Source organism: Mustela nivalis, assembly GCF_964662115.1.
Source record: "Mustela nivalis genome assembly, chromosome: 5".
NCBI lineage: Eukaryota > Metazoa > Chordata > Mammalia > Carnivora > Mustelidae > Mustela > Mustela nivalis.
The window spans coordinates 67595616-67623093 of record NC_139024.1 but is presented as its reverse complement, the minus strand read 5'-3'; the positions used below and the strand labels follow the sequence as shown (position 1 = coordinate 67623093).

Here is a 27478-nt window from a genome sequence, read left to right as displayed (position 1 = left end):
ACTCTGTAGGACAATGGGAGAGCCTGGTATTTATTTACGGTTTGTCTATTCCACTGGAATCTAAGTTCCATAAAAGCAGAGATTGTTTATTTGGATCACAGCTTAATTCCTAGTGCCTCCCAGAGGGGTCAGTTCAGAGAAGTCATTCCATAGATATTTAAAAATTAATATATAGATAAAACAATTTATTTATTTATTTATTTTTGAAGTGTAAATGTGTCTACTACAGCAGGAAAACACATCAGGAGGTATGAGAATGACACAGAGAGATTCACTCATTTTAAGCAACAGCATGGATTTCACACGAAATCAGATGAACCCGTTCCCTAGAATACAAGAAACAGTCCTATGGAATCACTTGCTCTGGGAATGGAATACATCTACCAGAAATATGTTAAAAAACAAAAATAAAAACAAAATCAAAACAGCTGGTAGAATTGTAATAGGGAGATTAGGGAAATGGATAATGTTATACTAAGCACGGTTTATAAATCCAGATCCTAATTCAAAGTATGTTACATAAATGGAAGTCTAATGTTATGCCTCTTACACAAACAAAACTTCTACAAGAGCTGAGAGTTTTTGCATGATGGGAGGCAAGAATTATGCCTTTTGAACGAGAACAAAAATCTTGGACAGAGAGACAGCATGCCTTTTAAAAACTGATTTCACAGTTATTCTATACATTTTATGTAATCTTTATATTACTTTTAAGCATATCAAATGAATTCATTTATTTCCCTGTTAATAAACAAAAGGTAGATTCACAAAATTAGTGCACTTAAAAAGTAAACAAAGGAAACAAGAGACTTAGAGTCGATAATCCCTTCAAGGCCAGGTTGGATCCCCTCAAAACACAAACTTTTGCTGATTTTCAACTGCTCTTCTCATACTTAATGTTGCAAATATGGCTGGTCTAGCAGGCCAGATTTTTAGGACAGCCCAACACAGGATTATCCAAAAATACGTTGAGACCGTCAGGATGCTGGTATACAGTCCATGGAGGTTTGTGTGTAATATTAAGAAAACCGCTTTAACTCTGATGTTCAAGGCCAGGAGCACCCATCTCCCAGTGGGTATTGAGCCAGGATTCTTAAGGCTAGATTTCATTAGGTAAGAGGGAAGTCCGTTCCTCCTCCGTGCCCAGAATATTTTGGAGTTTAGATCTGCATTGAAAGAAAAAAGAGGAGAACCTCAATATTTCTCATCTTAAAAAAAAAACAACAACCCCAGTACCAACATCTCTACTTTTCCCCCTAAATGCATCTATCAAGTAATAAGGCTTTGGGTGCCCAGAAATCTGCTGACTGGAAGAATGGATACAGAATGGTTATTTTTCTTCCACTCCCACAGGCAGACTTTAACAGGGGGAAAAAAAAATTCAAACTTAGAGAACATTAATATTTTAATTGATATAAATCTTGCTCAAACATTAAAGGATTTTTCATTAAAGATGTTTTAAAACAAAACAACAACAACAACAACAACAACAAAACGAAAAAAAAGCTCAAGAGTTGACCATACCTTCTTCTCCGTGAGTGCTCCCACAGATAAAACAAGCCCATCGTTAGTCCCTTGAATACAATTAAAGAAACGGGTTAATGTCAAGTCTCCAAGTCACACATCTCCACAAATGCAAGGAGGATGAAAACTAAAGACTGATTACTCACACTTGTCAGAGCCCAAAGTCCTTGGACAGCAGCTGCCCACTCAAAACCAATTTTCTCATACAGAAATCCACCCAGTGTCGGTCCTATAAAAGCACTAACAATGAAAAGGAGAAAGAGTATTAAATAGTGTTTTAAAAAAAAATTTAAAAAAGAATTACTTCCTAAAGGCAGCACAATCCCTCGATCATCCATCTTCATTAAATTGGAACTGTAAGGGTGTGTCTGGGTGACTCAGTCAGTTAAGCGTCTGCCTTCAGCTCAGGTCATAATCCCAGGATTCTGGGATAGAGTCCAGCATCAGGCTCCTTGCTGGGCAGTAAGCCTGCTTCTCCCCCTGCCTGCTGCTCCCCCTGCTTGTGCGTGCACACGCTCTCTGATAAATAAATAAATAAAATCCTAATAAATACATAAATAAATTGGAACTGTAAGTACTAAAGACAAAAGCCAATTCCTGGACAGAGCACTGGGTGTGAGAAAACAGTTATATCTTGGGGTGCCTGGGTGGCTCAGTGGGTTAAAGCCTCTGCCTTCGGCTCAGGTCATGATCTCAGGGTCCTGGGATCGAGTCCCACATCGGGCTCTCTGCTCAGCAGGGAACCTGCTTCCTCCTCTCTCTCTCTCTCTGCCTGCCTCTCTGCCTACTTGTGATGTCTCTCTGACAAGTAAATAAATAAAAAATCTTTAAAAAAAACAAAACAAAAAAAACTGCTGGTAAAACCATTGATCTTAGAGGCAGAGCGTGTGGGTTAAGACTCCATCTCTGGTCTAAATGAATGAGGTGCCTTTCGGCAGCTCATTGGACTTCTCGGTGTCAATTTCTTCATGGAAGTGGAGATAGCATTTTCCATCTGACGGGTATAAATGAAAGGGCTACTCACCCAACTGACCACATTGCGCTGGAGAGACCCGACACGAGTCCCACGGTACTTAATCCCTCCTCAAAGCCATTTTCACTGCAGAGACAGAAGAACAGATTTGTATGAAAAAGGAAACCTACACGAAGAAAGCAAATAGTATGTGACACATAAGTTAAAATAGACCAGAAATGATCTGAACAAAACCAACAGACAGAACACTCCATTTTTAAGATGAAAAGCTAATCCAATTTGAAGGAATTTTTATATTTATGTTGACTCCATGGTTTTCTAAAAACAATTTTATTGCATATATAAAGCATGATATCGAGTCATGACCCATTTGCATGAAGTCTCATAAAAACATAATTAACGAAGAAATTCTTAAAATGAGATGAACGTGCAAAGAGAGTAACAGGAAACTTTTAGGAAACCCAGAGGCAGCTCCTTATTGCATGGCTAATAGTTGACTTGAGCCAACAGAGCTCACATTCTTCTCCTTGCTCCCTTGCTGTTCTCATCATGCTTCCTAAACAAAAGACTGGTGGCCTGGTGACAAATGCCTACTGTGATACTAGGATTTATAATAAGAAATATATATTTGGTCTTCCTCCTGTTTCTGGCATACAGCCACCCCAACACCCTTGGAATTTCCTAAGTGAGGAAAGCAATTTCAAGTGCCTTTGGTCATGTTAATAAGGTGAGCCTTAGGGGCTGGTTAGCCTAGAGAGCCAAGCATGTGATTAGAGGGTTAGAACCTTCCATCCCACTCCTGGAAGCCTCCACCTTTGAGGAGGGGAGAGGGGTTAGAGGTTGACTCCATGGCCAATGGCCATCGATATAATCAACTGTGGGTATGTATGATATGTCCCTAAAAACCCAAAAGGACAGGGTGAGAGAGTTTCCAGGTTGGTGAACCAGAACCCTTCCATATGCCAGTGTGCAGGACCCCAAACCCAATAAGGACAGAAGCTCCTTTGATCAGGACTTTACCCTGCATGTCTTTTCATCTGGCTGTTGATTCACATCCTTTAATCTCTTTCGTAATAAACCAGTAAATTCTAATGAGTACACTGGTTTCCTGAGCTCTGTGAATCACTCTAGCAAATGAATTGAACTTAGGAAGTTTTCATGGGAACCTCTGATTTACAGGCCAGTCAGAAGAACATTTAACAACCTGGACTTGGAATTAGCAGCCACATCACACAGCCATCTGCAGGACAGAGCCCTTCACCTCAGCATGTGACCTTCTCTTCAGGTAGATAGCGTCAGAATCCAGTTGCACTGCAGGACACCTAACTGGTTCTGGAGAGCTGCTAGGTGGTGTGAGACCACCCCACCCCCACCACCACCATAAGCCCCAAACAGACTGGAAATGGTACTAGAATCATTTTACCTGGTGATCGTATGCCTTGTGGGGACCTTCTCCATGAGGAGGAAACAATGCTGAGACCTTTCCATTGTGGTCTGGCTTTTCAAAATTCTGTGGGTTTCTAGGCATAAACCAAGCCAAGCCTCTACCCACAGCTCTACCCATAGCTCATGCGACCTATCACTGTGTTAACATTACCATAGATTGTCATCTGTAGTATGGCATACACTATTTATAGCACAATATTGTGTGACATAAAATCATCAAGATTTGGTCTTCTGAAAAAAAACTCCAACATCCTAGAACACTGAGAAATTCAAGAAAGTGTGTGACGCTCCCTACTATTCACGACCCACTTCTCAAGCACAGAAGGGACTTACTAGGCACAACTGAGGATCTCTGGGATGGTTGGAATTATGCTCATTCCAGCAGAGACACCGTTCAGGACCAGGATGAGCACCAGCAGCCAGAGCTGACTGCAAAAGGGTTTTGGAGAAAGAAACAAAACCAAGCAACATTAGCATGTGGACAGGCACAAAGCCTCCTAGTAGGGAGGGCAGGCTGAATCCCAGAGCAGTTTGTTTCACAGATGATTGTGACTAGTCTGCCTCATTGCCATTTTATCCCACTTCTTTCAGTGACAGCACCCTTACAGCTGGGGGGGCGGGGTAGGGGTTCGGGGGTGGGTGGGGGGGTGGATATCAATTCACCACGATATCTCTATTTCTTCGGTCACACATATCCCATGCCAGGAGTCAACATGATAAGAGATTATCACTGTATCTAATCTTGTCAAAATTGGCTAAGTGTTCATGTCGCTCCTTCAATCACTTGGGTTTTCAAATTCAATTGACTGGGAAAAAAATGGCCTAGAAGGGAAGTGGTAAAGGAAGAGACAGGAAACTAATTTTGTTCCACTTCCCACACTGTGCCATTTACTTAATATCCATTTCCCCACTGAATCCTTGCAGCATTATCCTACCAAGCAGCACACACTATGATCAGATAAGAAAACCAAGGCTCTTGGAAGCTAAACCATTTGCCGGAGTTCCCGTATCTAGTAAATGGCAAAGGCTGGATGTAAACCCAAGTCTGAAGGACCCTGAAATACTTACTTGTTCCCTGTCATGCTTTATCCCAGGACTACCTGAAAACCTCTAAGCTCCCTGTATTTCAGCAAGTAAATTACATTTAAGAAGCTCTAATGATGGGCACCTGGGTGGCTCAGTGGGTTAAGCTGCTGCCTTCCCCTCAGGTCATGATCTCAGGGTCCTGGGATCGAGTCCCACATCGGGCTCTCTGCTCAGCAAGAACCCTACTTCCCTCTCTCTCTCTCTGCCTGCCTTTCTGTCTACTTGTGATCTCTGTCTGTCAAATAAACAAATAAAATCTTTAAAAAAAAAGAAGCTCTAATGAACAGCTACTATGTGCTAAGAATGAGACAGAAACAAAAGAAAGATTTGATCCCAGTCTTAAGCCTCAAGAAGGAAGAGATAAAACAAAAACATATTGTAAGAACTATCAGCTAGAAGTAGGTAGCAACAAACACTATTTTAAAAATAAAGTACAAACAAACGTGCAATTAAAATGCAAAGGGAGAAGCTTTTTTCCTCACTCCATATAGATTTTAGGCATTTCTTTTGGCTAGTTCCTACCAATGTAAAATACTGCCAGTCTAACAAACAATTCACTAGAGTCCTAAATCAAGGTATTTATTGAAGTACTAAAGTTCAAAATATGAAGCTGTGCCCTCATCCCACCAAAAATTTCTTTAATAATTCTTAACGCTATTCAGCCAAAAATATAGAAAAAGGAAAAACATTACCTTTTAATGTGCAAGATTGGGATGGGTCCTAAGAGCATGTAGCATACTGCCGTGATGATGTTTCCCCAGACCAGAAACCATTTCCTTAGATGCTGGTAAAGAGAATGAGAGTCCAAAAAAACTCTAAGAGGTAAAGTTCCTCCATAAAGAAAGCATATGCAAAAAAAACACAAAACAAACAAACAAAAAAAAACCATTGAAGAATACAAGCCATGACATGAACAAGATCTAAATACACTGAAGAAAACAAAACTTTACATTTAAGAGAAAATAGGTAGATAATAAACAGAAAAGCAAGGACACTATACCCCTAGTTTCCTAGGAAAAGGATTCCTTGGGAAGGGAGCATATTATAGATTTTGCACACGATGAGCAATTCAAAAAATAACAATTTAAAAAGCAGCTCCCACAAGGAACCACCTGGTAGATGCAATACATATTCACATTATTTTAAAAGTACCCAACAGAATTATTCCTTTTAAACTACTTGAGCACAGGCAGAAAATTCTAGAGGCAAAGTATCTGCTCAGTGAGAGAAGAGGGGCTTAAAACCGAGCTCCAAATATTGTTTAAGAACCTTGCTTTTTGTCATTCAGATTACCTAGCAATCTCCATGTAAGTTAAGTCTTGATAAATATTTATGTAAGCTTAATGAGGAGGGGAAATGCTAAATAAACAAATAAATATATAAGCAAGCACTAAAATCACAGAAGCTGGAGATTTGGCTATCAGTACTTACTAGCACTGTATACCAATCATCTGAACTGAATGGTTTAGACTTAGGCAAAGGAGAACAGAAGGGATTTTCTACCCAGACAGCCACAGGACAACCAATGTATATTTATGTAGCCAATCCCTTCATTCCCACAGAAAACCTGAATTGGCTCCACTCAATCATCCCTAGTCCTAACTACTTCTTTGACTCTGCCCCTATTTTTCAGGCCAATCCATGTTATTTTGCATCAAGGGACTTTTTTCCTTTAAAAAGTCAAATCTAGGGGCGCCTGGGTGGCTCAGTGGGTTAAGCCGCTGCCTTCGGCTCAGGTCATGATCTCAGGGTCCTGGGATCGAGTCCCGCATCGGGCTCTCTGCTCAGCAGGGGGCCTGCTTCCCTCTCTCTCTCTCTGCCTGCCTCTCCACCTACTTGTGATTTCTCTCTGTCAAATAAATAAATAAAATCTTTAAAAATAAATAAATAAATAAATAAATAAAATAAAAAGTCAAATCTAATAGTTTGTCAACAGCTTCAGTGCAGACCCCATTTTCCTTCAGAAGAAGCAATTAAAAGTGAATTTTCTCAGAGTGACAGGTTGGAAGACACTGGAACCTTGCCATCGACTCCAAAAATTGAATGCAGTAGAATTTAAATGTTCTCGCCCCCTCAAAAAAAAAAAATTTAAAAGATAATATACAGTTGATGGGTTATTAATTAACCCATGGAATGCACCCTTTCACAATGTATTCAGATCCCAAATCACCATGGTGTACACTTTAAATATCTTACCATTTTATTTCTCAATTATATATTAATTAGCTGAAAATTTTTTAATTGATTATCAATTCTAATCATTGGACCTCTAGAGTTCCAGAAGTACAGCTGGAAAGCCACTGGGCTAAATATACAAAAGCAATTATTAAATGAAGATTCAGTGTACGTACTGGTATTTTATCACTCAGCAGACCAAACAATGGTGAAGAAATGGAGTAGGATAGGGCCAAGCCCAGGAATACCAGTCCCACATAACCGGCTGGTAAATTAAACTGTAAAAAAAATTTCATATTAGAGTTAGGTTATTAAGTCATTTTTAAAATAAACATAAATCTTTTCTAGCCACCTCTTCAGTTCTTGGGATCTATCATAAGCCCACTACTACCTACCACTAAGCATCTTTCCTGATTTTGACTGACTTGTGTCAATAGACTCCTTTTTCTCTCTAAGGGGAAAAAAAAACCTAACCAGAGGTCAAAAGTCCCAAATGTCTTGCTCTGTAGCATTTGATTTTGAACATATAATTTTGCTTCTATGAATCATTAACATTTTTTACATGTAAACCAGAGCTTCAAAAACTTTAGTGTGCATTAGAAAACTACCCAGAGTACTTTGAAGAGGTTCTTAGTTGGAAACAAGTGTTAACTTGCCTTGATTTAAGGGATTAAAAAAAAAAAAGAGGTTCTTAGACTTCAGTTCTAAAATTTCTGATTCAAAAGGTATGGGATGGGGCCAGAAAATTTGCATTTCTTACCTTTTTTTTTTTAAGTAGGCTCCACACCCAGCATGGAACCCAATATGGGGCCTGAACTCACGACCCTGAGATCAAGACCTAAGCTGAGATCAAGAGTGGGACACCTAACCTTCTGAGCCACCCAGGTGCCCTAAGAATTTGCATTTCTAAAAAGCCACCAAGTGATGCTGACTGCCCATAGACTAAAATGCACTGGTGTAAAAAACACTGAGAATAACATTTATCCCATTTATTTCAAAGGGCTGTTAATATCTAATTAAAGAATTGATGGTGTGATGCATTACAAAAGGCTTTTAAAACAGTAAGCTACCACACAACCGTGATACTGTTATTAGCATGATACAAACATCTTTTTTGGTTCACTGAGTTGTTCCTGCTTTCCTTAATTTCCTTAACTAATTTTCTTAAGCAAGCTCATGAGATTTATACATGAGTCCATATATGTTTCAACAATTTTTATAACAAACTAGTCCTTTGAAGATACTAGTATGAAGGGGGCACGTGGGTGGCTCAGTTGGTTAAGCAACTGCCTTGGGCTCAGGTCATGATCCCAAGGTCCTAGAAGTGAGCTCCACATCGGGCTCCCTGCTCAGTGGGGAGCCTGCTTCTCCCTCTGCTGCTCTGCCTGCTTATGCTCTCTTGCTCTCACTGTCAAATACATAAATAAAAATCTTAAAAAAAAAAAAAAAAAGATACTAGTAGGAAGAAAAAAAGTCAGCAGTGTCTTCTGATTTTTATAACTGGGGGAGACAGGGTGGAAATGTCCTACCCTAAAAGGCTAGGTGACGAATGACAGGACAGTAAGCTGCCAGTTCAAACAGCTAGTGAGAAGTCAGAAGAAGGGAAACAGGATAAAAATCTTTTGATAGAAAAAATAGGAAAATGTAAAGATATATCTAACAAATGTATTTGGAAAATAATATTTATAAAGATTTCTGATAAAATACACTTGAGCAACTTGGATTTACCACAGATTGGTGACAATATTTTCCCCTTGTTCAGGCAGAAATTCTTCAGAGGATAGAAAAATGACTCTTGAAGAGATACACTGTTGATGACACGAATGGCATGTGTCATCATAAACACAAAATATGTTTCTTATTACCTCACAGATGCTCAAGCAAGCTACTATATTATTTCCTAAACGTTGGGTCAGGCACTAAAATCACAGTCTCCATGTTTATCTTTTTGGTATCTCACATACCCAAAACTGTCTCTAGTGACTTCGAGGAACTGTGTGTCTGGTAACTGTGCTTTTTGAATTCCCAAACGTCACATATGCAATTCGAGTTCTGCCTTTATAAACACATATCAATTCTTCAGTATAATTAACTACCAGACTTAGTAGTGTACTTTATCACATTATTAATAATCTCTTTTCCAGAAATAACTAAGAGAAAAATTCTACAACATCCAACTTTTAAATTCAACATTTATTTTCCAACACTCAAAAAAAAAAAAAAATTGAGAGAGACTCATGATTCCTCTCTACCATCCCAGATTAATATATTCCATAGTCATTTCATTGCATGTCTATAATAGCCTAAAAAAGTAAGTGGACCCAGAAGGGATCGTCAGAGAAGAACATCAAATGAGCTACAGAGTACCCCAAATGTCTCATTGGAATTCAAACAAGTAGAGGAAAGTATCCTTGTTAAGTAGCCAGATCTGTGATGACTCGAACAAGACCTTGAAAAGGAGACCAGTATTCGGGCCACTTAGTGAAAAGCTTCTTTCGTTCATCCTGAATCAGATCCCCAGTCAAGGGAAGGTACAGGCTACCCGTGGGTGCAGTTCTCACCCTGTGCAGTTCTCACAGCCACTCAAGAGCTCATTCCACAAAGCAGAACCCAAGAGCAAGCAAACACACCCACCTTCTACAGTGCAGAGCTCTTTGACAATCAGGCTACCTACCTTCTCCAGAACAAAGAGAGAAAGAGTAGGATCAAGGAAGCCAAAACATGAGCTGAGCGAGTTGATGACGAAGGCTATGAGCGCGACCTTGGGTAGAGTGATCAGTTTCCAGAACGAGTGTTTGCCTGGATCAGAGTCTTTGGGTAAAAATTTGAAAAAGGAAAAAAAAATCAGAGTAGTTCACAATGTCAACCTATTTTGAAAAGTAAAATTGGTAAGGCCACCTTTATTTGGTAATCAAAATAACTGCACCTCTGAGTTTGCTTAAAATTACCTATTATCTATATTGCATATAAATTATTCAAACCTAGGAGCCACAATTGAGTTTTCTTAAAAACAGTTTCTCAGATTCATGAAGAATCAATTAGAAGCAGAGTGTGAGGAAAAGAGAGGGTCTTCGGTTATAGGTTATAACTGAGAAGCAAGTGAGGCCTTCCCCAGATGGGACGGAGAATATATAAAGTTAGATTTGGTGCAGAGGAAAAGCCAGAAGCTTTATTAAAGAACAATGTGTATGCTGAGAAGGAATCTACGTTCACCAAAGAGCACAAGAAAAATTTTTTTTCTGATGGCAAAGAAAACACCAGATTGAGAGGCGTGCTACTGAATCACACATAAATTACACTGGCCCTCAAGTCAACTATGCTGATCTCAGTTCCAGTATCCCCTTGCAGGAACTCAGCTTCTTCACTGTTCCTAGCAATAAGAATGGTTATTTCCAAGCCTCCAGTCACATGCTCTGACTCCTTTCTTTTTCTCCTGCTAATTTTTCAAATTCTATCCACTCTGTAAGGTCTGGTTCTGGCCCATAAATTTTACCTTTCTCTGTTTCCTACCGCACTTCTGGAATCTACCATAACTTTTAGCACCTAAACTACATTTTTTTTATTATTGTTTACTATTGTTTGTTGATTTTCCTATCATCCTTTTAATTTACTGAGCAAAGTCTTTGCAAAATGCTGGGCAGATAAAGGCAAAAAAGACAGAGCCAAGACCTGACCTCACAAAGAAGTTACAGGAAGGAGAGGAGAGAGCTAGGATGTAACTAGGAGGGAACCTTTCAGAGCATATGAGAGGACGATCTTAAACAAACAAAAACAGGGAAAGCCGTATAAAGAAGGCTTCCTGAAAGTACTGATACTTAAGTTGATGCCCAAAGCATGAGCTTAAGATGAGGAAGCCAAGGATGAGGGAAAAATAAGCCAGGCACATTATTCCAGGTATGGCACCTTCTAAGACTCAAAAATCAGGAAAACTATTCTGTGTTTGAAGAAATGAAGGGCGAGAAGCAAAGCTCGTGGATCGAGAAAGGCATAGGGGACACCAGCAGCATGGAGAGAGATCATACTGCAGACGCATGTTTGTGCAAGACTCTGGAAAACACGCTTAGAAGCCAGAGAAATCACTAGGGAATCCAAACAAGGGGTAGGAATCAGATCTGTGGTTTGAAGAAACCTCTCTGTGGTCTTGTGGAGAATGGAGACAAGGGGACCAGTCAGGAGACAGCCACGTGCTGGGGCAGAGATGATATTGGCCAGGTGTGGACAAGGAAGCTCCTTGAGGGTGAAGATCAGCACTTGTATATCCTTGTTTCTCCAAAAACACCTGTCATGGTTCATTACTTAATTCTTGGAGAACAAGGATCCAGTACGGAGCAAAATACCAAAAAAAAAAAAAAGCACAAAGAATGGTTCAAGTATTTTGAGTGTTATATTTAGAACTTGGTCAAGATCCAAGGGATAAAGTTAAACCATGATGTTAATTTCTTATTTATTAGCTAAAAAGTCAATGGTGAACCAAATGTGAGCACAGTCTAGGACACTCAACTATAGAAGGTGTGCGGTGAAGACTCAGAGAGAGGACAAACACCGCCATGTGGCTCGGGGTAACAGGGCCAGCAGGGAGAGACTTCATTTGGTGTGGACTTTGAATGGTTTATTAAAGAGATTCATTAGTCACCATTGACATATAAATTATAGATCCATTTTAATTGGTTATATTTATTTGCATATAAAAGGTATTATTGGATTTCTGGTATAAGATAAACTATTATGGCAGAAATGATTGCCTTCTCTAAATCCAAAGCAGGGAAAAATGAGAAATCACAATGAGAATACATAAGAGCGTCCAAAGAAGCAAACACATAATGAGTTTAATTAAACTGTGGCAGGAGGCCAAGCAACAAAAACCTAGCGTGATACCTGCTTCATGAGACACATGGCAGAATCACCAGGGGAGCTTTCCCAAGCTACTCGGGTACTCTCTCTGCTCCCCACAATTCTGATTTACTCTCTTAGAGACACATGACCCCCTGGTTGATGATGCTGCCACAGGAAGCTACTGTTAGAGGTGTTACTTGCACAGCATTTAGCTGGATGATTGAGAAGGTTCAGAAAGACTTCCCAGAAGATGTAATACAGAGTAAGTTTTGAAGGATAAGGAGGGATCAGAGAAGATGGGAAGGGGAGAGATTTCAGACCATGTGACTCCTCTACTGCACTCTCATAATAGCTCCTCATGGCTCACATTTCACAGATAGGGATTTTTCTTTTTTTAAAGATTTTATTTATTTATTTGACAGAGAGAGATCACAAGTAGGCAGAGAGGCAGGCAGAGAGAGAGAGGAGGAAGCAGGCTCCCTGCTGAGCAGAGAGCCCGATGCGGGACTGGATCCCAGGACCCTGAGATCATGACCTGAGGGGAAGGCAGCAGCTTAACCCACTGAGCCACCCAGGCGCCCTCACAGATAGGGATTTTTAATAAAAGGATTGGCACATCCATGACTGTTTTAGAAGTATTTCATGAGAGCAGTACAGAAGAGAGGACTTGGTGAACAGATACAAAGGATAAGAGAGAGAGAGAGATTAAAGTTGACTCTTAACCCCCAAAACTAGAACCACATTGTCTGTGAGTCCAGAAGGAGGTAAAGGAGTGGGGTAGAATTTACAGGGCACCAAATTCTGCCAATATCATCAAAATAAAAGAAAATTTCATTTTCTAACTTCTATCCATAAGCTCTCCAAAAGCATTAATTTTAATAAGTACTCCTTCACGGGAACCCCTAAATCTATATTTATGGTTTTTTTTTCTTTTCTTTTCTTTTTTTTTTTTTAAAGATTTTATTTATTTGCCAGAGATAGAGAGAGAGAGAGTACACACAAGCAGGCAGAGAGGCAGGCAGAGGCAGCGAGAGAAGTAGGCTCCCCGCCGAGCAAGGAGCCCGATGCGGGACTCGATCCCAGGACCCTGGAATCATGACCCGAGCTGAAGGCAGCGGCTTAACCAACTGAGCCACCCAGGCGTCCCTATATTTATAGTCTTAACATTATCAATCTCAGAGGTGTTTCTTTTTTTTTAAATTTTATTTATTTATTTGACAGATAGAGATCACAAGTAGGCAGAGAGGCAGGCAGAGAGAGAGAGAGAGAGAGGGGGAAGAGGAAGCAGGCTCCCTGCTGAGCAGAGAGCCGGATGTGGGACTTGATCCCAGGACCCTGGGATTGTGACCCAAGCAGAAGGCAGACGCTTTAACCCACTGAGCCACTCAGGCACCCCCAGAGTTTTTTTTAATACCAGCTTTTTTCCATTCAATCTAAATAGAAGATCCCCATAGATGAACAGCAACGTTGCCAAACCCTTTTGTTCACGAAAATATAGCTAACAGGGATTTTGTTAAGTTCAGTGAAAATGCTGGAGATTTTAATGGAGGAGTAACAGAAATGAAGAGAACTAACTGTCAAGGAAATAGGCTGGTGGCAGTCAGAAAAGGCCGCAAAAGACATCACGTGGTGGGGGCAAGGTGGAGACAAAAATTGCAGGCCAGGACTCCAGGAGTAAAGAGGCGGGGAGGCCAGTCTAGTGCCTCACCACAGAAGTTCTAAATCCCCACCCATCCTACCATGAATTAATAAGCAGTCTTTTTTCCCTCTACAGTGTGGTAAAGGGTTGTCAGAACTGTTTTTCCCACTGCATGAGACTCTGACCTGGTGTCAGTTTCTTGATTATCAGCCCAGTGTTCATCTGTGAACCAAGCGACCAGGATGCTTGACCACAGAAACCACTGTCACGCGCAGAAACAAGCACCGCCTTGCATTTCAGGGGGGTACTTCTTCTCTAGAAACTTTCTCTAGCTCTCTCCTCTCCAGCCTTCAAGTTAACTCTCTAGCTCTGTTCCCCTCATCACCTGATAAAGGTCAAATGCCAGCGATGTTACTAGGCAATCTTGCTTATAATAAAAATAGCCCTTGCCTGGTAAATGTCACTCCGTAGAGTCCGTAGAGAAAGAACTCGAAATGAACGATGTGTATCTGATGAGGACACCAAGCTTGGTGCTTCCCTGAGTGTGCTGACTCAGGCATGTCCCTCATGGTCACCCTTCCAGCTACGTCCATGAAGCCATTACAGAATAGGTTGACTCCTATGTGGCATAAAGTTTTGAAGCCAGGGTGTCCTCCATTACTGCCCGATGTGGCTGTGTGTTCTCACACTGGCAGCTGGGAGGACAACTGGGGAGAAGGTCTGACCCCGCTCTCCTGCCTACCGGCCTTCCAAGAAGATAGCGTGGCCTTTGGTAACTTGTCATTCAGAATACTTAATTAAGTCCAAGAAGACCTCTGGTGGGCACTTCACAGGGTGATGTTTTATGATGAGAAATTAAATATTTGACAGTTCTAAAGGTCAGAACCAATTTGTAATACATAGAAATTCATATAAACTGCTTACAGTAACATTTCTGAAAAGAGAATCAATTATTTTAGGGTGTGCCATAAATCTATTATTGCTTATATAAAATGAAAGTGAGTATTTGTTAAATTGGCCTCCTACAGAGGCATAAATACACTTAAATTTCAGACTCTTAAAGTGAGTAATAAATGCAGTCTTACCATAATTAGGTAAAATGTACATGTTGAGTGGTACCATCAGCAGAACTATGCATCCCAGCAAAATAAAAGGCATCTCATAGCCAAAGGACTGATACAGGAAGCCACCTAAAGGAGGCCCTAAAACTAGTCCCAGTCCAGAAAAAATCTCAAGACTTCCCTAAAAGTGGGGGGAAAAAGAAAATTGAGTCAATATAATTTGTTTGAAGAATTAACAAGTAAAGATTTAATGGACACCATCTGAAAAAAATTCTATCGCTTCACAATTTACACACACAAACCCATACAAACCCAAGATGAGCCAAAAACTTAAATACACATATTGAAAGCATAGAAATTCTAGAAAAATAAAATATGGTAGGCTTTTTTTTTTTTAATCCCTATGGTTGGGAAATTTTTCTAACTGCAATATAAAACTCACAAGACACCAAAGAAAAAATTCACAAATCAGATTACATAAAAATATGAAAACCAATGGATGGTTAAGTACATCAAAAGACAAAGAAGAACAGGGGAAAAAATACTGACAAAAGACTACTTTCCCCAAATATATCAAGACAGCTAATACTAATCAATGGGGGAAAATGAAGAATCCAATAGGAAAATGAGCAAATGCTATATAAGTAGACTGTTGACACATAAAATACAAGTAGCTCTTAGGCATATAAAAGAAAGCCCATCCTCATTTTCAAAAGAAGCAAACGGTTAAACCACAAGATACCAGTTTTTACTAACCATCCATCAAACGCTCTGCTGCCAAGAAAGTGAGGGAAAGCAGCCCATGCGTACACTGCTGGTGAATGAATGAACACAGGAGGGTAATCTGGTACATACTCGCTGACCCAGAATGCCATTCCGGGAATTTAATTTTGGGGCACAGTCGTGAAGATGTGACACGGTATACGTACAAACTTAAGTGTTTGTAGCACTGTCTGTACCAGCAAAAGATGTAGACGATCTAAACATTCATCAACACTTTGAGTAAACCATGGATGTATGTTACCTCCATATAGTGAAGTACTACATACTACCACTGAAGGGAAACCAGAGTAGGGAACTCTTCATGCATAGGCACAGATCATGTATAGGCACAGAAAGACCTCCAAAGTGATTTCACTGTTAGTATAACAACAAGGCTCTAAACAGTGTGGAAAGTATCCTACCACTAGCGTAAAGGAAACAAAGGGGAAAGAATCACATATGCCCTGTCTGTATGTGCGCACATGCATGCCTTCGTGTGTGTCCGCACACACGCCCATGAACACATTCATATGTACATGGAATCACTCTAGAAAGAACCTGTAATCTCTGTGGCCTCCAGGAGGACTGATGTGGGACTGCATTCCTAGACACCAGGTGTGTCCATGAAGGTGAGGAAAAGTAATGTATAGAATATATTCACTTTATTCTATATTTCCTTTGGCAACTTCTGAATTGGGTACTAAATAAAATTTTTTGTTAAAATTAAAATAAACAGGGGCGCCTGGGTGGCTCAGTGGGTTAAAGCCTCTGCCTTCGGCTCCGGTCGTGATCCCAGGGTCCTGGGATCGAGCCCTGCATCGGGCTCTCTGCTCAGCGGGGAGCCTGCTTCCTCCTCTCTCTCTCTCTGTCTGCCTCTCTGCCTACTTGTGATCTCTACCTGTTGAATAAATAAATAAAATCTTTAAAAAAAATTAAAATAAACAAAACTGTGCTAGGAAAATATTTTACTCTTAAAAATCTCTTATAGAAATTGCACCATTTTAAACGAATCTAGTCTTTGGCGGTGCTAAGCAGAGATTGTGGCTTGCAACCTTGCAACCTGAGACCTCACAGAGGACACAAAAGTAGTCCATTGGTAACTTTCAATTTCAGTAAGAATATAGGAATTCTACATTTTGCCATAAGGAAGCTGTCCACATTGACTACCAAGTTAGCTGTGTCAGTTTTAGGCTGTAATTTTTATATAGAAAGGGGGTTGGCAACATGAATTTCCCCTGTTGACCAGAAAATCACTGTTTTACAGAGCCTTTTTTTTTTTTTTCCAAATTTATTTCACAGACAGAGATCACAAGTAGGCAGAGAGGCAGGCAGAGAAAGGAAGGAAAGCAGGCTCCCTGCTAGCAGAGAGCCCGACGCGGGGCTCGATCCCAGGACCCCGGGATCACGATCCGAGCTGAAGGCAGAGGCTTTAACCCACTGACTATTGCTGTTATCATAGGAAATTCCTTGGGTGGCACCTTCCAGAGTGTTCCACAGAAGAGCAGTTCTTTAACAGTCAAAAAGTAGTTCCACAGTCAAATTGAGTTGTGGAAAATTAAATAAAATATCTTTACTACAGGATTTCTCAGAGCCTTAATACACTCACTCAAGTGAAAGATGGAGGACAGCACAGGCACACTCCATTTTACCCCCAGAACACTGTTTTACAGAGCCTGTCAAGGGCCTCGTGTTCTTCTGAACCGATTTTGAGAAATGTGTTTCTGGGAAATGTACATCACTGCCTACCATATGGCTACAGAACTTAAAATAAGCCTGAACAGTCAGCTAGCTATAGATATAGATATTCAATAAAAAGTGGGAAGAAATATGGGCACCTGGGTGACTCAATTGGTTAAGTGACTGCCTTCGGCTGGGGTCATGATCCTGGAGTACCAGGATTGAGTCCCACATCAGGCTCCCTGCTTGGCGGGAAGTCTGCTTCTCCCTCTGGCTCTCCCTCTTCTCATGCTCTGTCTCTCATTCTCTCTCTCTCAAATAAATAAATAAAACCTTTAAAAAGGGGGGGGGGAGAAATAATTACCTACACAGCAAAAAACTAATAACCAAAACTATAGTATTAATATGGGTAAATAAGGGCATTCTTTTTTTTTTTTTTTTTTTAATTTGACAGAGAGATCACAAGTAGGCAGAGTAGCAGGCGGGGTGGGGTGGGGGGGGAGCAGGCTCCCTGATGAGCAGAGAGCCCGGTGTGGGGCTCAATCCCAGGACCCTGAGATCATGACCTGAGCCGAAGGCAGCGGCTTAACCCACTGAGCCACCCAGACGCCCCACATAAGGGCTTTCTTAGAACTAGGCTGAGGAGGCCCTAAAGTCTAAAGGAAAATGATTCCTTCTGAGGGCTGCATTTGGTCTGATATGCAAACCACAGGTCCTTCCAGAGTGCCTGGGTCCAGAGGAGAGAGCTTGGGGTCGGAGGCAGTCAAGAGTTGGCACAGACATTTGGTCTGTCACTAATATTAGGTGTCCAGCTAATATAGGGGAATGAATGTCAATCAGGTTCTGGATTTGGGGAAAAGTAAGAGAGCACACAAGGACTCCAAGCCCTCTAAGATTCCTTCCATGAATCTGGGAAAAGTAGAGGAAGGCCTCAAGCTTAAATCAAGTGTCTGGTTGCAAAGGAACTGTCCACTGTTGCTCGGTCACAGTCTGAGTACAGAGAGACAACAAGATACTACCAGGGAGCTCGTTTTGTTTGTTTTGTTTTTAATGGCAAAAAAGAATATTTAGTTTGAACCCCATTTACCTGTCAAACTGCTCCCTCAGGAGATCATAAGCATAGGAAGTGACCTAAGTAAGACTGATGGTACACTTGCTGACAGCCTGCTGCTGGAAGTAGTAACTGGGGTAAAAGATAACCAAAACAGGGGCGCCTGGGTGGCTCAGTGGATTAAGCCGCTGCCTTCGGCTCAGGTCATGATCTCAGGGTCCTGGGATCCAGTCCCGCATCGGGCTCTCTGCTCAGCAGGGAGCCTGCTTCCTCCTCTCTCTCTCTCTCTCTGCCTGCCTCTCTGCCTACTTGTGATCTCTCTCTCTGTCAAATAAATAAATAAAATCTTTAAAAAAAAAAGATAACCAAAACACACAGAAAATAGGAAAAAGTAGATCTCAAAGGAAGTGTTAACTTGGAAAACGTGAATATTTTCGCCAATGCTAAGAGGAAAATAGGAAACCCATATGAAATACCTACCAACACTGTAGCCACATTATTTGGAAAAGCCTTTACGAGAATGGAAAAAGACGCAGTTATTGCTGCCGCAAAGCTGACCGCATCTGCCACTCTCACTAGAAAACACATAGCAATAAATATCGGTCCATCTGGAACTTGATCCAATACACTAAAAAAAGAACAAGACAATTCTCAAATGCCGGGCTGGTTTTTATTGTTTTTCCTTTTTATCTCGACTCATTGAAAAGGATCATATCTCACCTACAGTTCTTATAATAAATCTCTTTAGAATATGATTTTTTGGGGGTGCCTAGTTGTCTCAGTGGGTTGGGCCTCTGCCTTTGGCTCAGGTCATGATCTCAGGGTCCTGGGATGGAGCCCTGCATCCGGATATCTGCTCAGCAGGGAGCCTGCTTCCCCCCTCTCTCTGCCTCCCTCTCTGCCTACTTGTAAGCTCTCTCTCTATAAAATAAATAAATAAAATCTTTTAAAAAATGATTTTTTAAACTTGCTTTGTTGTACTTTCAGTAGAAGGCAATTATTTCTTTTTTTGGTTAACAATCTGCATCATATAATGACAGTTTCGTTGACCTTGTATGCTGATGTTAACTGGTCCTCTGCAGGTGATACTAAATCTGGTTTTTGAAACATGTAGAATCACTCTGCTAAGAACATAGATGGAAAAAAGACTTCTTGGTCTCAGGTACCCCTCAGTGGCAGAACTCAAATCTTCAAACAAACAAACAAAAAAAGGAATGCAGAAAATAGAAGACCACCCCCCTGCCAAAAAAAAAAAAAAAAAGGAAAAAAAAAAAGAAGGAAAAAAGTTGGGGGGGGACCAAAAAAAAAACCCCACTTAGTTTGATATGAAGGCTTCCTGACCTTACTTCATCATCTTACCGTGCTCTTTTCATGCCACTATACTCCCCAAGTAATTGTGTAGGCTCGTTCACATGATTTGCCACCATACTGCTGGTGTAAGGACTCTAAGCCTTAAGACTTCTATTAAGTTTTTTGGTTTTTTTTTTGTTTGTTTGTTTTTTATTTGACAGACAGAGATCACAAGTAGGCAGAGAGGCAGGTAGAGAGAAAAAGAGAGAGAGAGGGGAGGAAACAGGCTCCCCCTGAGCAGAGAGCCCAATGCGATGCGGGGCTCGATCCCAGGACCCTGGGATCACGACCAGAGCAGAAGGCAGAGGCTTTAACCCACTGAGCCACCCAGGCGCCCCTGGCTTAAGACTTCTGTAGCTATTTTACCTTTAGTACTTATTTTCTCTTTTCCTGGAAAAAGCAATGGAGGGAACCATTCCGAAAGGAGCATATGACTCAAGCCTGGCCAATCAGAGTGTCCCCCTCCCCTACACTGCCCCAGATAAAAGGATGGGTCACCAACAAGATCAGGCCAGCGGTTCCATTCTGAGAATCTACCGGAAACTCAGGAAAGGTGGGAAGCTGTTGAGGAATTCTTCCTATGGGAGCTGCCGGGAGAACTCTTGCTACCACAAGGGGACACCTTGACCAATATCAAAGCATAAGAAGAGGAAAGCAAAACCAGGACCTTGAGAAAGATCTCCAAAGACATTATTTTAACATCTGTCTCCTGATATGCTTTGGCTGTTTCTTTAATGCACTTGGCACTTGAGCCAAAACATATCGTGTGACTTGGAAAAGTGAGTTAAGTTTCTGTCACTCACACTCATAGCCCTGATGAATAGATTCGGAAACCACTTAACGGCAAGTCCTTAGAAGACTCTTTCCTTCATTGGCCCTATCCTCTAGACACCCAATTCCCTTCACCAATAGCTATTTGTGCGGCTGTAAGCTGGCAATCAATGGTACTGAGTGATTTAAAGAATCCATTAAAATTTTAAATTGAAGATAAATTATGAAATCTGTTCAAGTTCCCAAACATATCAGAACATGACTTACCCAAAGAGAATTGTAACTCCTCCTGAGACAAACATTCCTGCTACAAACATAAATTTTGCTCCAATTTGTACAAGCTATAATAAATGTCAGAGAAGAGTAGTAAATTGATGACTGTTACAAGTCCACATCCACATAAACAAATCTTCTGCATCAGAAAATACAAGGTTTGGGCAATATATGTACAATTAATATAAGATTATAATAATTCTTTAATGGAATGGCAATATACATTGCTTGCAAACACGGAAGAAGTGAAAAGTCAATCAACCCATTATGGTAAATGAAATAACTCAGTCAGAGAAAGACCAATACCATAGGATCTCACTCATATGTGAAATTTGAGAAACAAAACAAACAAGCAAAGGGAAAGAAAGAGACAGAGACACAAACCAAGAAACAGACTTTTAACTATAGAGCACAAACTGATGGTTACCAGAAGGGAGGTGGGTGGGGAGATGGATGAAATAGGTGATGAGATTAAGGAGTGCACTTGTTGCGATGGGCATTGGGTGTTTAATGGGAAGTGTTGAATCACTATACTGTGCACCTGAAAATTAATATTACACTGATGTTAGCTAACTGGAATTCAAATAAAAACTTGGGGAAAAAATTAATCAACCCAAAGAATGGAACCATCAACACTTCACATAATTCATAAAATATAATGATGGCTATGTCTGTATCAATGGAAATTCTAGACTTATAGTGGAATAATTCATTATACAACATATAAAAATGAAAGTGTTCATATGAATTTTAATACTTACATATTTTCCAAACACCAAAGATGCCAGCAAGTCAAACAAAGCGTAACATCCAAAGATCATACCCGTAACTGTATTGCTGACTCCCTTCTTTTCAGCCTTTAAAGAAACATTAAAGGAAACAAAGTCTGCAAGACAAACTTTCATCCATGTGGAAAGATGGAGCTATTAGATCAGGGCATTGTTTTCTTGTAACCTTTATCTGTGTAGCAATTTTAAAGATTATCATTTAAAAATAAACAGAATGGGGAAGGAAGGGAAACTACAGTAAGACCCAGTCTCTGACATGAAAATTATTCACTCACCACACCCATGAAGAATTGTTAGCTTTATAATCTTGAGAAAGAAAAACAAAGCTGGAGGCAACGCATTTCATGATTTCAAAATAAATTACAGGGGTGCTTAGGTGGCTCAGTCTGTTAAGCATCCGACTCTTGATTTCAGTTCAGATCATGATCTCAGGGTCGTGAGATCAAGCCCTGGATGGAGCAGGGCTCTGTGCTGGACATAGAGTCTGTTAAGATTCTCTCTCTCCTTTTCCCCAGGCGCTCCCCCTTCCCACACTCACACCCATGCATGTGCACTCTCTTAATTAATAACAAGTTGAAGTAATTAAAACTGCATGACACTGGCATAGACAAACATATGGAATAGATTAGAAAGCCTAGCAATAAGCTCACACACTTATGGTCAAATGCTCTTCCACAAGGATGTCAAGGACAGACAGTGAAGAAAGGATAGTCTCTTCAACAAATGGCATTTGGGAGACCAGACATCCACAAACAAAAGAATGGAATCAGACCCCTATCTTACACCCGCTCACAAAATCAACTCAGAATGACTTAAATGTAAGATCTGAAACTGTCAAACTCCTCAAAGAAGGGTGCTTCTTGACGTTGGTCTTGGCAATGACTTCTTGGATTTGACACCAAAAACTCAGGCAATAAAACCAAAAGTAGACAGATGGGAGAGAGAACTCAGCAATAAATAAGCCAAGAAGAGAGGCCTGAACAGATTCCTCCCTCACAGTCCTCATAAGGAACCAACCTTGCTAACATCTTCCCAGACTTCCAGCCTCCAGAACTGTTAGACAAGGAATTTCTGTTGTTTAAGCCACCCCGTCTGTGGTATTTGTTATGGCAGCGCTAGCAAACTAAAACAGGTACCTCAGCGGGGAGATATCATCAAAGGAGTCAATAAAGATATGGAAAGAGGGGTGCCTGCGTGGCTCAGTGGGTTAGGCCACTGCCTTCGGCTCGGGTCATGACCTCAGGGTCCTGGGATCGAGCCCCGCATCGGGCCCTCTGCTCAGTGGGGAGCCTGCTTACCCCTCTCTGCCTCTGCCTGCTTGTGATCTCTGTCAAATAAATAAATAAAATATTAAAAAAAAAAAAAGATATGGAAAGAACATTCATTGGTCAAGTCACATCATCCATGTTCCTTGCTTAGTCGATCTGGTAAGTATTTCATCCTAGAGTCTGGCATTATTGATATAATGGCTTTGCAACTAACATTTATTTACTGGACTCACTATGAGGATCACTATTAAGTGCTGTTGTTCATGCTTTCTTACAACTGAGTAAGGGGTGCATTTTTAGCTGGCCCCATTTTCTAAAAGAGGAGGCAGACATGCAAAAGTTACACCATCATGGCAGCCATGACAGTTTCCATGTTGCGCAGGTTCCCGCATTCACCATGGACATGGGATGGTGACTTCAGATATTTCAGAATCACATTCTATGGCAGCAGCTAAATATCACTTTTGGAATGTGGAGGCTGCTTCACATTAGAAAACCAAGAATAGCTATTAAAAGCAATTTCTAGTTCACATGTTGTCCTGTGACAAAGAAGGAGGGTGCCAGAAAAAGGGTAAGTAGAAATAGGAATCCTGCACCAGAATATAAGAAGGGTCCTGTTTCTCCTTTGTCTAATTAGCTCTAGGTAATAGGAAGGATACATGCAGGAGGAAAGGTTAAGTTTTGCCTATACATTTGGCAACCACAAGACTTTATTTTAATAAGAAATGAAAAGAAAGAGCCCGCTCTTTATATCTAGACCTTTTAAAGTTAGAATGCTTTCTCCCTTCCTCTGTCTTCTTTCCTTCAGCTGTCCCTCCTGAACAAAAAAAGGAAATCAAAAACTTAAAAGTGCAGCATAGGAATATCATCAATAATACTTGAACAGCTTTGAAAGGTGACAATTGGTAACTATATTCATTGCAGTGAGCATGGTGTAATGTATAGAATTGTCTAATTGCTATGCTGCAGACACGAAACAAATGTAACAACGTACATCAGCTCAATGTCCATTTCTTTAAAAAAGATTGGAAAAAATATTAACAACGAAAACAGGGGCTCCTGGGTGGCTCAGTTGGTTAAGCATCTACCTTCAGCTCAGGTCATGATCTCAGGATCCTGGGATCAAGTCCCACACTGGGCTCTCTGCTCAGCAGGGAGCCAACTTCTCCCTCTGCCTACTGCTCCCCCACCTCGTGTGCTCTCTCTCTCTTACTCTGCTCTATCAAGCAAATAAAGTCTTTTAAATAAATAAATAAATAAATAAAATAATTAAAAACCATGTATCTGTAGTCTGGTTTTCCTTCGGATTCCACTAAGAGGAAGCTAATACTGCTCTGAGTTCCAACTGAGCCAGGAAACGCTCCACTATCTTGTCGTTCCTGTTACTCTAGTTCTTCTCTGCCCTAATTCCAGAGGCTCTACCCCTCATTATATTTTCTGAAACCCAAACTTAATCAGGCTATTCTGTCTTGATCAGACATCCCTGATAACTTCTCGCTGACATCCTTGGCCTACATGGAAGGACCCTTGCCTTCTAGCTCCCCCTGCCTCTGCAGATCTGCTGCCTCCTGTTGGACTTCCCTCCAGCCAAAGCCCAAGATACATCAAGTCGCCTGCTTTCCCCAAGAACATGCTATTTATTTTGCTAATCCCATGACTATCCAACCTATTTCTTTCCTACAACACCTTTGCCTCTGTTGTTCACCTTGAGAACTACATTTCTCAAGATTTACCTTGGGTCTATCCCATGAAGTCCCTTTCAGTACTATCCCTTTGTCTCCCTCCCCACCTGCACACAGGACAAAATTAACTATTCCTTTCCCTAGAGTCTCTTAACAATTTGAAGAGCCTTTTGGTAAACGGTGTCCAAGTACTCTGCAACTCGTGGTTTTTTTTGTTTGTTTGTTTTTTGTTTTTCATCTTTTGCCACTCCCAGTGAATTGACAAGAGAGGGACCTTGTCTTATCTCTTTTCTGCCCTAATGCATCTAATGCCTACAGACCCTAGAGTGGGAAACCATTAACCCTTCCACTCCCACTCAGTAAAGAGAACTAAACTGGGCCAGTCACTGAACTTCTGAGTCTCGTCTTCATTGGCAACATGATGAGATTCTCCCTACTCTCCTACTCCCTTATGCAGTAGCTGCAGAGACCAAATGGGATAAATGTGTGGGAAAGCCCATTGAAAACTAAAAAGCACTGTATAGGTACAAAGTCACATTGTTCTTTTAGCAGAGAAGCCATTTCCATCCTCGTTGGTAACACACAGAATGAAAAACTCCAGGTTATCAAGTCAATGAGAGAACTCAGAGTGCAATGCGAGCTAAGATTTGGGCAGAGTACAAAGCCAGTACCCTTCTTTCATGCTTCATCCCACCCACCTCCAGATAAGGGATTCTCTATGAGTTAATTCCCTTTGAGTCTGTCATGAACCATAAACCCACATAAAAGGCAATGATTGGAAGGAACTAGCCACTTTAAGAATTCCTCATTGGCACAAACCATTGCTACTAGATTCCGTAAGAAATTCAAGTTAAAGAAAGGGGATTTAATGGGACCATGTCTTCCTAATTCCAAAATATTAGTAAGTTAAAAACTCCAGGAGACAAACCTCCTGTCTCAGCATAGACCTTTTGCAATAATGCCAAAATCTCAATTACTCAGAGCACCCCCTTGTTTCAATGCAGAAACCAAACAAAGATTTATCAAACTACATGGTAAGAGAAGTAATCCACAGATGGTCAGTTATATTTAGGGGAGTTATCTCCCAAGAGGGTTTCCTCTCTGACTGGATTTTTTTCTCTGGTATCAAATATTCCATCAGAAGTCTTTCTGTTTTACTAAAGTTCTATGCATCATCTTTATTAAATACAGATTTTTACATTTTACACACCACAGAATGAATTAATTCAAAGTGCTTGTTAAAAAATTAAAATTCAGAAAAATAGAAAAATGTCTCACCTCCTTGGGGAAAAAGGGTCCAAGGATAGAATAGCACATCATAGAACCCAAGTTAATGGAAGCTGCTGATATCAGTACAAAGAGCTGTTCTCTTGAAAGCTGTCTGGATGTCTCTCTTGCATTTCCTGGAGGGTCATCACCTTAAATGCAAACATGCTACAATATAATTGGGACTCCTGATTGAAGTTTGCAAAAATCACTTCTGTGCACGCTGAAGATAATATCTGCACAGTTAAGGGCTATTTTGGGTATAGCACATTTGATCAAATGTAACACAAAACTCGTACATCACTCCCATTTTGAAAACGTATCATTTTCAGGGCAGAATTTATCAAACCATCTGATCTGTTTTGCCTTCACTATTTCTTCCACTTCTAGTAAATTCCTTCAGGAAGGATGAGGCAACCAAGAGCCCTCCAAAGGGTACTGCTCTCTAAACTATAATGTAACTTCTCCAGTTACTAGCTTCATATGTTACATGGACTCAAAGTGTTCTAACCATGTCAAGTTAGCTGTTCAGTAAGCATTCTAGGGTAGTATTGAAGGCAAGTGACGTGTAAGTAGGAGAAAACAAACTACAGCATTCAATTGGCGAATGAATACAATGATATGCTGCTGGAAAAACAAGTCCCACAAACCCATAAATCGACACGTATTTTACACTAATAACTGGCCTTTTGCATTGATTATTTCAATACTTATTTCCAGGGCTAACTGTTCACTTAATTTTATAGATAACTGGCCAATTACTCAGTTTCAAATATTCAGCAAATCTATCAGTCATTTTTAAATTCAAAGGCTTGGAGAAAAAGGAAATTTAAGTAAGAAAACTTTACTTGGTCTGCTCTACGTTTCAGAGGTTGGCACTGCAGTCCGGGGGGAGGGGGTGGAATCTGTGCAAGATGAGGAAGTCTCAAGAATCTTTGTAAAACTTTCTGGAATAGATGAGGAAGGGAACTGAGAGCAGGTTAAAAGGGGGAGCAACAGTAGGTGCTCCAAATGTAATTCGTTACCTTTGTCTAATGGCATACTTATTTGAATGCATTCCCAAAGACAGGATATTTACAAGAGCAGCGCTACAGAGGAGAAAAGTCTTCAGAGACCTCGCCCTGGCCCTGAACTTTAACCCCTTCCAGAGAGAGAGAGAGGCTCTAACCCGAAGACCCGCTCCCCCACCCTCCTCGCCAGGCCCCTGCTTTTTCGAAGCCCTCCGAAACAAACCAAGCTAAAATTATTTCAATCGTCCATAAAGGCGACAGGACCCATGCCACCAAGGGGTGTCTGTCCGCGCCGCTCTCGATCACCTCTGGGGAGGCGTGGGCCCTCCGGGTCCCCCGACGAGTCCATGAGCGCGACGCACGGTACTCCCGCGCTGCTGCTCCGGGGTCCAAGCCCGCGCCCTCGGACTCGACCTCACAGGAGCCAACAAGCTGGCGACGCCTGCTCAGCCAGACGCCCGCATCGCCGATTCCCCGCGGGCAGCGGTGGGCCGGGAGCTGCCCGCAGCTAGGGAGGATACCTACACGCTCGGAGAGGCGGGGCGGAGGCGGGGCGGGGGCGGGGGCGGGTCGGGAGCGGAGCGGCTCTTTGTTTATTTAAAGACACAGACTACCATCATACCCCCCCCCCCCCCAGCCCTTGGAGAGGCTGTGCTTCCCATTCTGTGTGGGGTGGGATGGGGAGAGGACTGCCTACATTCCAGGTAGGTGAACCCCGTAGCCTAAAATAAGTAAAATGAGTTTCCACTAGAGGTAACAAAGGAAGCGTGTGTAGACACAGAAAAGATAGGCTACCGCCTTAACAGCATCATCATCACACACACACACACACACACACACACA

At 41.2% G+C, this 27478-nt stretch overlaps 1 protein-coding gene across 2 annotated transcripts; it reads right to left on the bottom strand.

Moving 5' to 3' along the window:
* Positions 1–170: 170 nt before the first annotated feature.
* Positions 171–27187, bottom strand: SLC18B1 (solute carrier family 18 member B1). Of its 2 annotated transcripts, XM_082731429.1 has the most exons (14): positions 26942–27187; positions 25638–25777; positions 21383–21478; positions 20616–20689; positions 18708–18855; positions 14762–14918; positions 9879–10015; positions 7381–7482; positions 5722–5813; positions 4277–4372; positions 2549–2623; positions 1671–1764; positions 1525–1574; positions 171–1166 (listed from the first exon to the last, which is right to left on the bottom strand). In XM_082731429.1, exons 1-14 carry the CDS (start codon positions 26982–26984, stop codon positions 1100–1102), a joined length of 1371 nt encoding a protein of 456 aa, XP_082587555.1. In that variant the 5' UTR covers positions 26985–27187; the 3' UTR covers positions 171–1099. The 2 variants fall into 2 exon arrangements, with proteins under 2 accessions (XP_082587555.1, XP_082587556.1); XM_082731430.1 differs by lacking the exon at positions 26942–27187 and having other exon boundaries at positions 18708–18802.
* Between the last annotated feature and the right edge of the window lie 291 nt (positions 27188–27478).